Source organism: Capricornis sumatraensis, chromosome X, assembly GCF_032405125.1.
Source record: "Capricornis sumatraensis isolate serow.1 chromosome X, serow.2, whole genome shotgun sequence".
In the NCBI taxonomy this organism is placed as follows: Eukaryota; Metazoa; Chordata; class Mammalia; order Artiodactyla; family Bovidae; genus Capricornis; species Capricornis sumatraensis.
Window position 1 is genome coordinate 58,055,610 of NC_091092.1, and position 14,431 is coordinate 58,070,040.

Consider the following 14,431-nt stretch of genomic DNA (forward strand, 5'->3'; position numbering starts at 1 on the left):
CACTGTCACTGCCAGGGCCCCGATTTAGTCCCTGACTGGGGAACTAAGATTCTGTGAGCCACACAGCGCAGCCAAAAAAAGAAAGAAAGACTCTATTCCAATATGTTAAGAGTGGTTAACCTTGGGTTTTCCACATTTTCCAAGTTTACTATAAAGAGCACATATTACTTTTGTAACCATGTAAACACCTAGTATTGTCAGACTTCATTATAATTTTTAGCTTACTGGAGGGTATGCAATTTTATCTTATTACAGTTTAATTTGCAACTCACCAATTACTAATGAGGTTGAATATCTTTTCATGTTTGTTGTCCAATTTGATTTCTTCTTCTATGAATTGCCTGGTCAAGTCTTTGGCTCATTTTTCTGCTTATTCTTTTTCAACAGTTCTCAGAAAATTGTAAAACATATTTAAAAAGACAAGGTCATCAGCTAAAATTGAAAACTAATAAGGATGAACACAAAATACATGAGCCACCTGTGGGAATCTATGCAGAAAATAGCTACCTAAGGAAATTGGTGATGTGCCTGATCAAACTAGGATGAGCTCAAAGCTCACCAAGGAGCTGGCCGTGCTTTCCTAGAGTCAGCTTGAGCTGCTACCACTCCATAAAGGTTAGCTGTGATCTGCTTTTCTCTAACGTGTATCCTGGGGCAATGTGACAATGACAGAACTTAGTGACTCATGAGAAATACTGAAAATGAAGAGTGCAGTCACAAAGAATCTCTACAGCAGCCGGTCTCAGCCTTGGTGGCTCTGCCCCCAGGAGGCACTGGGCAATGTCTGGATTCATTTGGGGTTGGCAGACTTGTGGGGGGGACTCCTGGCATCTAGTGTTGAGAAGCCAAGAATGCTAAGTATCTTATGATGCACAGGAGAGGCCACTGCCAATGACTTCTCCAATCCTAAATGTCAACAGTGCCATGGTTGAGAAACCCTGATCAATAGCCGCTACAGTTTTTCCAGTAGTTATGTATGAATGTAAGATTTGGACCATAAAGAAAGCTGAGTGCCAACAAATTGATGCTTTTGAACTGTGGTGTTGGAGAAGACTCTTGAGAGTCTCTTGGAAAGCAAGGAGATCAAATCAGTCCACCCTAAAGGAAATCAGTCCTGAATATTCATTGGAAGGACTGATGCTGAAGTTGAAGCTCCAATACTTTTGCCATCTGATGCGAAGAACTGACTCAGTGGAAAAAAGACTCTGATGCTGTGAAAGATTGAAGGCAGGAGAAGGAAATAACAGGGGATATTGGTTGGTTGGATGGCGTCACCGACTCAATGGACATGAGTTTGAACAAGCTCTGGGAGTTAGTGATGGACAGGGAAGCCTGGTGTGCTGCAGTCCATGGGGTTGCAAAGAGTCTGACACGACTGAGCAACTGGACTGAACTGGGGGTAAAAAGTGCTCAACCTTCCATGACCCTTCTCCATGTGGAAACGGTGACTGGCGGAGAAAGGCAAATCACCACACTGTTCCCCCTTGACAGCAGTGCTCCAAAAGCCCTTGAGACCCACCATGCAACTACCTGGGGGAGGAACTTCTAGCCAGAAGGGAGGACAAACATGAAGATGCCAGAGCAATGGAGTGCTTAGCATATTGGAGAACCAGCAAGCCAGCCCCAGGCAGGGGTGGGAGCCAAGGTCAGAGAATGGGTAGTGCCCATTCTGTTGGGACTTGCAGGTCACAGTAGGGATTTAGATTTATTGTCATTACAACTGGAAGCTGTTGGAGGGTTCTGCTGCTGTGTGGAGGCTGGAGTGTAGGGGGCAGAAGTGGACTCAGAGACACTTGTGGGAAAGTCACTGCCAGTCACAGCCAGGGCTCCAATGAGAGGGTATGGTGGCCCAGCCAAGGGAGGTAGCCAGAGAGGAAGTCAAAAGAGGTGGAAGTCTGGATGAGTTGAGGGTGGTCACAGGTGAGTCTTCTGACAGTTCAGATGTGGGCTATAAGGAAAATAGCCATGGAAGAGTGGCCAAAGCCCCTAGCAGGACGGATTGCCAATTACACAGGTGGGAGGAGCAGGTCTGTAGGCAGCCAGCAGCAGCTTAGGCTCTCACCGGGTCTTCTGTGATGCCAATGAGCAGGGATCATGTTAAAATAAGTTAACATGGCTGTGCAGGGCACAGGTCGTTTGGTTGCTGGATTGTGAGGAAGTCTGGAAATCCTGAGGAAATGGTGAGGACTTGGTGGGAGAGAAGAGCTGAAATGGAAGGATTTCAATAACTTTTAACACCAGCAAGGCATCAGACGACCATGTGGGGCGGGTGAATGCAGGAGCCTGAAGGTCAAGAGAGATCAGGACTGGGGATAGAAACTGAAGAGTCAAAAGCATGCAGATGGGATTTCAGTTCAAGCCATGAGGCTGCTGAAAGCACCTGAGAAGCTAGCACAGGTAAAGCAGGTGGACTATGTCCAAGACATGCCCAGGAGCCCTGAGGTCAGAGAGGAGAAGAATGAGATGGCAAGGAATGACCACTGTGGCTTACAGAAGTCAAAAGGAGAAAGTGCTTCCAGGGGAGGGTGTGATCAGAGGTGTCAGATGACCCTGCGCTTTAGCCACACTGAAGTTATCATTGACCTTGGCCAGGAGCAGCTGTGGGAGAGGGCTGTGAGGTCAAGTGTTAGGAAGAAATTAATGGGACTCCCAAACTACTACAAGTCCACATGGTATAGTGTATTTTACCAACAAAAGATTGAAACAGTTTTTGTTCCTTTCTTTTTAGGTATTACTACTTTGGATTTTTGCTCCCCTCCACCCGACCTTTGTTTTTTAGCTAGATTATAGAAGAAGGGGACGACAGAGGATGAGATGGCTGAATGGCATCACTGACTCGATGGACGTGAATCTGAGTGAACTCCGGGAGTTGGTGATGGACAGGGAGGCCTGGTGTGCTGCGATTCATGGGGTCGCAAAGAGTCGGACACGACTGAGCGACTGAACTGAACTGATAGAAGCAAATGAATGAATGGTGAGAAAGAAAAGATAGCCTAGAACTCTGCAAGAGGCCAAGGGGATATGAAGAACAACAGAATTAGAATTGCTCCTGGGACAGTTCTTCCTCTCAGTTCATTGGGACTCAACCCAGCTCACTCATTCAGCGGGCACTTTGGCTCTGGTCAATAAAAACTTTTGTAAATGGAAACCCTGAATGCTCATTAGAACTCAGGCGAGCAAGCAAGAAAAGTGGCCCTTGGGCAGGTGGCCTCTTTCCCATTCTCCTCCCCTCCCGGGAGCCTAACTTTGCTAATTATCTTGATAACACATCCTGTTTGCAGTAGCAGTTAATTGGCTACTCCAACAATTCTGTGAGGCCAAAAAAGCAGAGAGGTCAGCAGCCTCTTGGTGCAGATAAGGCAACTGTCGCCAGCAAATGGTGGGGCCACACTGGAATGCAGGCCCTGTGTTCATTCCATCATCCCAGGCTAGTTGAAGCAGCAATAAACGTGAAAAGGAGGTCAGAACAAGCTGCCTGTGGCCTTGGCACTGTTTGGGGGGTCATGAATTCTGCACTGCAACAATGCTTCCTGCTGAGGGTACCACCTCTCATTTGGAAAATAATCCCACACAGAACCACCTTGCAATGCCAGCCAGATGCTGTCTGGCTGCTCCTTTAAACAGATGTTCACTGGGCAGGGCACTCTGTGGGCTTCCACAACAGTTTTCAGTGTTTTTGTTTCAAAGCTACAGAACCCTCAGACATCGGATGAGCAGACCCAGGTAGGAAATGAACAAAAACAGAGCTGAAAACCACCTGAAGGTGCAGTGGCCGTCCAGGCCCGCCCAGTTCTGCTGTGGTCCTCTACCCCAACCTGCCTGGGGACAGAGGGGAGCCTGCAGCACACCGCGCCTCCTCAGCAAAGGGGCAGGCACCACCCAAAGAAGGCCTGGCTGCTGGCCACAGACTGCACCTGCTTTCAGTGCAGCTGTTAGGACAGGAGGGGGAGCAAGGCCTTCGGGGGACACATCCGGGGACCCCGGATACAGGTGGCCCCCCACACAGGGCACAGTCTGCAATCTTCTTGTGAAGCAGTTTAAAATCAAAGCCAGGCAAAAGACCACCGACCACTTTTCAGAGCCCTCATACTGCTGCTGCTGCTGCTGCTGCTGCTGCTAAGTCGCTTCAGTCGTGTCCGACCCTGTGCGACCTCTAGATGTTTCAAAGTGTTCACTGCCGCACCAGGAACATCGTGCTCAGGCCCTCAGTCATGTCCGACTCTTTGCGACCCCATGAGCTATAGCCTGCCAGGCTCCTCTTGCCCATGGGATTTCCCAGGCAAGGAGACTGGAGTGGGTTGCCACTTCCTTCTTCCCGACTCTGGGGATCAAACCCGAGCCTCCTCCATTGGCAGGCGGATTCTTTACTACTGAGACACCTGGAAAGCCCTAACCACAATCCAATTTTCTGCACATTTATTTTAAAATCCTGAACTCTGAGTAGATTGGGGATTGATTTAAAATGGCAAAATAGGGCCTTGCCTGGTGGTCCATGTTATGCCCAGAGTCCGAGTCCCCAAAACTGAGAGAATAAGACGTCCACACCAATGCAAAAGCATGAAGGGGTTTTATTTCTAGCTCGAGCTAGGGCTCCTGCCACATCTGACGCAGTGGAGTGGAGCAAGGAGCCTCGAGCCCAGATTTACAGCAGTATTTATAGGTTTTAGAACAGAGAGTTGGCAAGGGCTGATTGGCTGCAGGAGTTTCCTAGTATTTACTAATTGGCTAATCTTTATTGGCTGCAGGGGTTTCCTGGTATTTACTAATTGGCTATTGGCTGCAGGGGGATGTCTTTTACGTCCTGATAAACTCAAACCAGGTTATGGGGAGTATGCTGATTAGACAAGTCCTGGCATCCGTGGGGATGACCTTACTGGGCAATGACTCAGCCTTTCCCATGAGTCCTACCTTAGTCCCTGAAGCCTATCATGGCGTTTGTTAGGTCCCAACAGTCCAGTGGCTAAGACAACAGAGGAGGCTTGGGTTCCGCCCCTCCTTGGTCAGGGAACAACATCCCACATGCCTCAACAAAGACCTGGTGCAGCCAAATAAGTTAATTAAATGGCAGATGAAAACAATACAAAGGAAAATCACAAGCTATGTTTTTTCAAAGAATGAAGAGGACTATAAGATCTATCCTTAGCTTCTCCTAGCTTCCTCTTGCTGCTGTAACAAATGATGCCAAATGTAATGCCCTAAAATAACACATGCTTTTTTCTTACAGTTTGGGAGGTCAAAAGTCCGTAGTCTCACTGGGCTACATTAAGGTGTCACCAGGGCTTCATTCCTTCTGGAAGCTCTAAGGGAGAGTTTGTGTGTGTGTTCCTTGGCTCCTTCCATCTTCAGAGCTGACCCCAGCCAGCTGAACCTTTCTCTCAGGACATCACATTGACCGTGACTTCTCCATATTTAAAGGAATCTTGCCCTTTCATTGGCCAGCATAACCCAGGAGAATCTTATTTGAAGCTCAGCTGATCAGCAACCTAATTTCATCTGCTACCTTAATTCCCCTTTACTATTGAGGGAGGAGATAGATAGGCCCTGGGTTAACCTGCTGCAACCAGTTTCATGCTGATCCTTTGACATAAACTGCCAATAGGGATTAAGCACCCTGACTGCATAAAAGACAAAGCAGCCTACGGCAGCCTCTTCATTTTTGTGGTCGACAGCTCCCAGCCTGACACACGCACAGAAAGGGTCCCAAGTCATCCTCTAGTAACCTTGGACACACTGTAATATTATAAGATCAACATTGTGGCTTCCTCTCCTCCCAGAGGGTTTTGCTCTGGTGCTCACTGGAAAAGATCCAAAATTGTGCTTGGTGGAAGCCCAAATAATGAACTGCAGATGACACGATCATAGGGGACACAAAAGGAGGGTCACCCAAGACATAGCTACCCTACTCCACAAGTTGGCCCGTGTGCTCTCTCACGTGTCCTGTGTTTCTAACAAATTCTGTAGCTGCTTTGCAATCTTGGTCTGTCTGTTGAATTCTCTCTTCAAAGAAGACAAGGACCGACGTCTCCTTGCCTGCCAAAATCACTATGTAAACTCAAGCAGTCAGAGGTTCCAGAGGCATCTTTGGGAGCCATTAGAATTCTGCCTCCTATAGCTTCCTGGGTGTGCTCAGCATGCTAAAGTCTCTTCAGTCATGTCTGACTCTTTGTGACCCCATGGACTGTAGCCCACCAGGCTCCTCTGTCCATGGCATTTCCCAGGCAAGAATACTGGAGTGGGTTCCCATTTCCTTCTCTGGGGGATCTTTCCAACTTAGGGACTGAACCCACGTCCTTTATGTCTCCTGCAATGGCAGGCAGGTTCTTTACCACCAGTGCCACCTGGGAAGCCCCTATAGCTTCCGAGCTGCCAACATTTGGAATCCTGACGTGCATAAAAGGTTTTCTCACCCATTTCTACTACCTGTTTAGGATGGCTTTCGGCTGTTACATACAAACCAAGCCTGGCCAGTCAGTGAATCTGTGAGGCAGCCTCAGGGAGGGCCAAGCCTGGGTTGGTGAACAGAAAGCCCCACAGCTCGCCCCCTACCTCGACACACAGAGCAGAAGAGGAATAACATCGAGTGCAAAGGGTAGGAGCAGGCACATAACAAGGAAAGCACCAATACCAGGTTGGGGAAGAACCCAGAACAGGAAAGTTAGCTCACCTGGAATGGATCTTTCCTGAACTCACAAAACCAAAAATCAGCTGCTCCCCACACTTCCCTGCTCAGCCAAACAGCCTTGTTACCTTCATCAGAGTCATCTCTGCTGGACGCAGCTTGAGGCTCTTCCTCAGTGCCTGGTGACACCAGCTCCTGGCTGATTTCTGTGTGTGTGTTTAACAAACACACACATTTTTGTTACCTGGTATCCAAAGTGATGGAGGGGTTGAGGATGGGACCTTTGCCAGTGAGGAAGGGGTTGAAAACCAATCAAAACAGGGCAAACTAAAAGGCAAAGAGTCCCTAGAGCCTGTTAGTCCAGTGCAATGACTGGGGTGCATAAGGGCAACCCTGAGCCATGCAGGACAGGGAAGGGTCCCCCCTGCCTAAGATGCACCTTTGCAGGGACCATTCCTGCACTCAGGCAAGCAGGGTGAGGCAGTCCCAGGGCACATTGCAGATGCCCCTGCAGCCTGTCTGGCTCAAACTCAACAGCCCAAGTCAGCCCACAGCGCTTCTGCCTGAATCCCAGCACCACCAGCACTTGAGGCCAACCTGGGCACACATGCACTCCCTTGCCCAACCAACCCCAGAGTCACATGCTGCCACCTCCTTCATCTCTTCTGCTTGGACTAGAGTGAATTTGTTTCAAACAGAAATATAATCCACATATTGGTCGGCAGTGGCTCAGATGGTAAAGAATCTGCCTCCAATGCAGGAGACCCAGGTTCAATCCCTGGGTAAGGTAGATCCCCTGGAGGAAGGAAAGGCAACCCACTCCAGTATTCTTGCCTGGAGAATCCCATGGCCAGAGGAGCCTGGGGAGCTACAGTCCATAGGGTCACAAGAGTCTGACATGACTGAACAACTAAACAACACAATAATCCACATACCACTCACTCTTTTAAAGTACACAATTTAGTAGTCCTGGTACATTCACAAGGTTGTACACCTACCACCTCTATCCACTTCCAGAACATTTCCATCACCCTGAAAGGAAACCCTGTACCTATTCAGCAGTCACTTTTCATTCTCCTCAGACCCCGGCAACCACTAATCTACTTTTTGTCTCTATGGATTTGCCAACTATGGACATTACATCTAAATGGAATCATGCCATATGTGTGCTTTGGTGTCTGGCTTCATTTAGTATAATATTTTCAAAGTTTGCACTGTGTCATTTTTGCAATAATAGTTACTGACACAGAGCTCACTTGGAGCCAGGTGTTGTGCTAAGTGCTTCATCCCTTTGTTCTCATTTAATCATAATAACAATTCCATGAGGCAGATGGTGATATTATCCCCATTTTCTAGATGAGGAAACTGAGGCACCAAGAAGTTAAGTGACTTGCCCTGCGTCATGGTAGTTCTGGCTGGGCAGGCTGGCTCCGCAGCCCTCTTGGCTGGGCTACTTCTTTTAAAAAACAAATAAACAAACAAACAGGTTTTTTGGCGGGGGGCGAGGTATGTAGCATGTGGGATCTTAGCTCCCCAAGCAGGGACTGAACCTATGTCCCAGACATTGGGCTCAGAGCCTTAACCACTGAACCACCAGGGAAGTCCCTGGGCTACCTCTCTTTAAGGTAGCAGGCACTTGGCTATTTGCCAACACGTTCATCATAAATTCTTCACCACGTCTCACATTTCTGGGACGTGCTCCATCCCTGGGTATATCTGCATTTACAATCCCTCCTTTGCTTATGCAGATAAACCTGAGTTCAAGTCCAAAACCTTTCTGGACCACGTGTTTTTCATCCAAGCTATGGGTTACCACTCAGTTACTTTTCAAGGCTGTATGCAAACAGCCACTGTGGGGGTAGTTAGGAAATGTAAATGAGTGAGGCACTAAGGGCCTGGCACGTGGAAGACACAGAGGGAGTGGAGCTCTTGTGTGATTGTCACCCACCTGTACCACTGAGATCCTTCTCCCAGAAAGTCAAAAGCACAGCTTCCCATTTCTGTCGGTACAGACAGGTGACATACCTGTCCTCAATTTTTCAAAACTAGTAAAATACACAGTGGACTAACAGGAATGCCTTAACTGCCTTCTCAACTCCTGGGAGCCTAAAGTCTGTCTTGACATGCCAGAGCCTGGAAGGATTTCACACATTGCTTCGAGGTTCTGAGCATTTTCTGAGTCCTGCCGGGCTCTCTAAGTCACACTTCATTACTGAGGACCAAGAAGAAAATGGCTCTCAGACAGGCCCATCTGATCCACCACTTTGGGGCTTCCGGAGAGTCAGTGGGGACCTGAGACCAGCTCTGAAAGTGCTCGGATCCCCCGAGGGGACCACCAATGCAAAACCCAGATTTGTCACCTTGATCTGCACAAAAGAACCAGGAAACTGAGTCCCTACCTTGAAGCAAAAGATCGTTCTGGTTCAGCGTTAATTGAAATATAAAAAGACCATTAGGAGGCCATCCTAAATGGGTGTGATCCTGGGTCTCCAGGGGCCTCTCATCTGGTAAGTGGGGATAGTACCTAAGAAGCCAAACTCCTGGGGCAGTTAAAGTGTGTGTCTGTATGTGAAACTGGATGAGCAAACCAAGTCACATTCTGGCTTTCCCAAGGGCACTTGGCCAGTAAGGCGTAAGAGGGCCACCTCCAGGTGTAAAGGCATTATGCCTAGCGCTTAAAAGCAAGAACTGGAATTAGACAGCCTGGAATCAAATTTCAGCTCTGCCACCTGAGGCAAGTTACTTCACCTGTGTGCCTCTGCTTCTTCCTCTGTAAGCTGGCTGCACCCCTTCGCAATTTCCTCCACCACTCTATAAATCACCCAGTGTAACCCATGATGGTGAAAACCTGAGACCCGATCATTTAAATTCCTCATCTTCTCAAAGTGCCTACCATGTTGAAGACTTGCAGAAGACAGCCTTGAAGGCAGTATCCGTTTTCTAACTTTTTTGGGCTTCCACTTCCAGGTGTTCCATTTCATTAGATGCATGTCAATCAAGTGATCAAACTTTTTTTTTTGCCATAAATGGATCATAAGCAAAATAAAAATTGTAACTCCAAAGGAAAAAATGGAACAAAAGTCAACAACCCTGCAACCTGCTTTGTTTTGCTTCACTGTGCTGACAACATAGTATATAGACTATGATCGGTCTGTGCTCATTTTCTCCCCCACCAAGATGTCAGCTCCACAAGGACAGAGCCTGAAGTTCGTCCACTGCTGCAGCATCCGTGTCTAGAATGGCACCTTTGTAGAATGCTGAATGGTCCTTCTTTTCTAGACTCCAGGAGGGTTGACCACATGAGAAACATTTCTGCATCTTTTGCAAAACTGCCTTGGACTGTCTACTGTTTTCCAGTGTTCCTTATAATAAAATAACCCACACTAGAATGCAGTTATAGGACACGATTTTGTTTTTGCTGAGCTCATGTGTTTTTCACTAGCTAAATCTGCCCTTGTGTCAGGAGAGCTCAGAGCACAATTCTGCACTCAACTCCAATGTTTTCCTCAACCTCTTTTTCTGAAGAGGAAATGAGATAAGCAAGCTAAGAACATTCTGCTGGGACTCCTTGGCGACCCTATTTTTAGCCACAGACTGCATTTATTCTAAGATGCTTGTCAAACTTGAATGTGCCTGTGACCTGGCGAGGTAGTAAAAGCAGAATCTGACTCAGCAGGTCAGGGGCGGGGCCTGGGATGCGGCATCCCTCACTAGTCCCAGATGATGCTGCTGCGGGTCTTGGAACTTGCTTTCTTGATCTGGTAGACTTGCTCTCTCCTTCTCCTGGAGAAAACATCACCAGTGGCTCGAAAACTGGAAGGGGTGCCAGAAGCAGCTGCGGGGGCTCGTCGGACTTCCACACCACCGTTTCCCGTCCACCCCCATCCCCGCCAAGATCCTGAGAAAGTAGGAGTGAGCCCCGGAGGCTACTCGAGTGCTTCTGCTGCAGGTGGCCTACAAACACCTTTGGAGAAGCCTTGCTCAAGGGAACGAGTGCTCTCTTCGTTTTCCCAACGGCAATCTCCCGGGGACAGCTGTTGTCACTGGTGGAGAAACCCTGTTCAGGATTTTAAGGGGGGACTCTATCGCTCTCTGTAGCCGGGAACCAGGAAGGGTACGGGTCTCTTCCCACCCACCACAGGGGTCACAGCAGGGTCGGCCCTCTACTCGCAGTCCTAACCCAACGTCCCGTACGGCCCCGCCTGCCCCCCGGCGGCCTCCGCAGAAGGCCCTCACGCGGGGGCCGCGCCGCTCATGCGCACCACCGGGCCCTTGGGGCACCGGCCCCCAGCCCCGCCGGCCTACAGGGCGGGGACCCCGCGTGCCCCCGGCCCGCCTTACCTCTCTGGACAAGTGTGGCCAAGGAGAAAGCGAGGCAGATGAGGCACGCCCAGCGCCAGGCCACCATGGCTGGGAGCCGGCGGACGGGGCCCAGAGGAGCACAGTGAGCGCGAGAGAGCCCGAGGGGGAAGGTCGGGGAGGAGCGGGGAAGGAGGAGGAGGAGGAGCAGAAAGGGGAGGAGCCCTCCCCTCACTGCAGGGCCCCGCCCAAAAGCGCCGCGCGCGCGCGGCGCGGCCCTGAGAGGGCGGATGGGGGCGCGCACGAGCTCTGGCGCCAGGGCGTGCCGGACCGGGTGAGGTGGGGCGGGACCGCGACTGTGGCGCGAGGGGCGGGGCGAGCCTGCAGCCTCGGGGGCGGGACGGCTGCGTGGGGGGCGGGGCCGCAGCCTGCGGGCGGTGCTGGCGCTTGAGGGGCGTGGTCCGCGGGCACCAGCAGGTTGACCGGCCTGGGTCCTGGCCAGCGCCGGCGCGCGACTTGCGGCCCCAGTCACACCCCGCCCTCGAGATGGAAGTCTTCGAAGCTTCTGGAGCTGTGAGTCAAAAGTGACTGGGGAAAAAAAAAAAAGTGACTGGGGACTCCAATTAAAATAAATAAATTAATTTAAAAAAAATTTTTAAGTGACTGGGGAGCCGGAGGCGCTGGCAGCGAAGGTGTGCAGTGATTTCCTCCTGGCGCACGGGACACCTCCAGGGTCAGAAGCTGTACCCGAGGCGGCGCACGAACCTGGTGCGTTCTGCCAGCCTGGTGACCTTGGACAGGGCTCTTCCCCTTGTGGCCTTGGTGTCCTCCCGGTCAAGAGCTGTTCCCTGGGGGTCCCTCCAGCTGCGGCGCCAGGACCGGGCACCCGCGCTCCTGCCCCTGTCACCTTGGCCGAACTTGCTTATCAGAACCATGGCTGCACTCGGACTTGGCTGATCCTGCAGTAGAGCCCTGCCCAGAGATGGAAAAAAAAAAACAAAAAACCCGTTTTGATGGCTGGCAAACAGCGGCACGTCTTGAGGAAACGAGCCTGAGGCCGGGGGCCGCAGGTTCAGGCTAGAGGGAAGTTGAGGGGCGACCTGCAGCCAGAGCGCCGCGGGCCCCGGGGACGAAAGAGGGCCAGGGTCAGCTCCCCGAGGCTTTGATGAATGCGCTGAAAGCGCCAGTTCACATCTGCAGCGGCGATCTGTAAATGTGCTCAGTGATCGACACACGCGCCGCGTTCCTTTCCAATGAACCCCTCAAACAGAGTCCATCTCCAGGACCAGGCGAAATCAGATTCCTACCCTGACTGTCACAGCAAAATGCCAGCTGCAGCCTTTGACGCGAGCACTCTCAAGAAAGGCTCTGGCTGCAGCCAGCTTTCAAAGACAAAGAGAAAGCGTCGTCTGGCTGGTCCCTGCTGTTACTCTGCACAAGCTGTCCCAGACCACATCCTGCTGGGGTAGGCTACTGCCACTGCCCTCCAGTGTCCCCTTGGTAGGCTTCCTGTGTCCCCCACCAGCCCGCACCCCCTTGCCCCCCAAAGAGTCTTCCCCCACCCTCTGAGCGATAGTGGTTGGGTGGGGGTCTCCCTGACATGGAGCCAAGATCTTTCCTTCTGTGACTTTTATCCATTGCTCTGAATAGGTCTGCAAAAACAAAACAGATAAAACTAACATATTCTGACTTTCAAGTCATTTTGTACTCTATGACAGTAGCAGGAGAATTAACAGAAATAGGTGGTGCTTATTATAACACGCAGTATACATGGCATATTCCAGGCATTTTATTCTTTTTAAATAATTAATTTAGTTGGAGTATAGTTGCTTTACAGTGTTGTGTTAGTTTCTTCTGTACAGCAAAGTGAATCAGCCATATGTACACATATATCCCTGTTTTGGGTTTCCTTTCCTGTTTTTTCCCATTTAGATCACAGCAGAGCACTGAGTACAGTTCCCTGTGCTGTACACTAGGTTCTCACTAGTTACCTATTTTATACATACTACCAATGGTGTATATATGTCCACCCCAATCTCCCAATTCCTTCCATCCCCCTTCCACTTCTGTACCCATATATTTGTTCTCTACATCTGTGTCTCCTGCTTTGCAAATAAGATCATCTATACCATTTTTCTAGATTCCACATATATGAGTTAATGTATGATTTTTGTTTTTGTCTTTCTGACTCTCTTCACTCTGTATAACAGTCTAGTTCCATCCATGTCTCTAGAAAACTGTTTTACTCCTTTTTGTGGCTGAGTAATATTCCATTGTATATATATACATATATATATCACATCTTCTTTATCCATTCCTCTGTTGATGGACATTTTGTTATTTTTTTATTCCCACAACAATATCGTGTATCACCTCAATAATTAATGAGGGAAAAGGAGCAGAATAGAGGTTCCTTGAGGTTGGAGAGTTAAGCAGCTCCAGACTCTTAGTGTCAAAGGGAGCAAGGGAATCCCCAGGGCCCCAGCAGGTGAATGGCTGAGCACATGTGCTTGAGAGCCATGTGCAATCCTGGCTGGACACAAGGACATAAAGTTGTGCTAAGGATTAAATGAGATTGGAAAGCAGGCAGCCTGGGACACACTGAGCCAATATGCTACTTGTTACTCTTATAATAGCTAAAGAAATACTGGCTACTATGGGCACTTGCTCTGTGTTCCAGGATGCGAATATGGCCCCAACTTTCCCACTAACTCTGGGTGCCTCGAGCCATTCCCTTGCCCTTGGTCTTCAGGGATCCTGCCTATAAGGAAGACACTAGACATCATGGTCTTTTGGAGCCCTCCAGGCTCTGATGGGTGAACCTCAGCACCTACACACTTATCTACACTGAGGACACTTGAGGAGGTGAGGAAAATGCAGCCTCTAGGTGAGGCATCTCAATCAAATGGAGCTGGGGCTCTAACTGGTCTAGACACCTCAACCCCAGCAGCAAGTCACTGGCCACAGTGAACGGGCAAGAGGACAGTCTTCTGGCTCAGAGGTGCTTGGCACACTGGCCTGTGGGTCAAATACAGACCACCATCCTGTTTGTATGACCTGCAAACTAGGAATGGTTTCAGTTTAGTTCAGTTCAGTTGCTCAGTCATGTGTAACTCTTTGTGACCCCATGTACTGCACCATGCCAGGCTACCCTGTCCATCACCAACTCCCAGAGCTTGCTCAAATTCATGTCCATCGAGTCAATGATGATCATTCAAACATCTCATTCTCTGTCATCCTTCTCCTCCTGCCTTCAATCTTTCCTAGCATCAGGGTCTTTTCTAATGAGTCACTTCTTTGCATCAGGTGGCCAAAGTATTGGAGCTTCAACTTCAACATCACTCCTTCCAATGAACATTCAGGACTGATTTCCTTTAGGATTGACTAGTTTGATCTTCTTGCAGTCCAAAGGATTCTCAAGAGTCTTTTCCAACACTACAGTTCAAAAGCATCAATTTTTCAGCACTCAGCTTTCTTCATGGTCCAAATCTCACATCCATACATGACTACTGG

General features: G+C 49.5%; 1 protein-coding gene across 3 annotated transcripts in view; it reads right to left on the reverse strand.

The window, feature by feature from the left end:
* The window catches only part of CD99L2 (CD99 molecule like 2), a 119,261-nt gene extending 108,234 nt beyond the window's left edge, over positions 1-11,027 (reverse strand). For all 3 annotated transcript variants that reach the window (XM_068962875.1, XM_068962876.1, XM_068962874.1), the window contains exon 1: positions 10,961-11,027. In XM_068962875.1, the coding sequence (XP_068818976.1) occupies positions 10,961-11,027 (67 nt within the window). The remainder of the gene's footprint in view (positions 1-10,960) is intronic.
* Between the last annotated feature and the right edge of the window lie 3,404 nt (positions 11,028-14,431).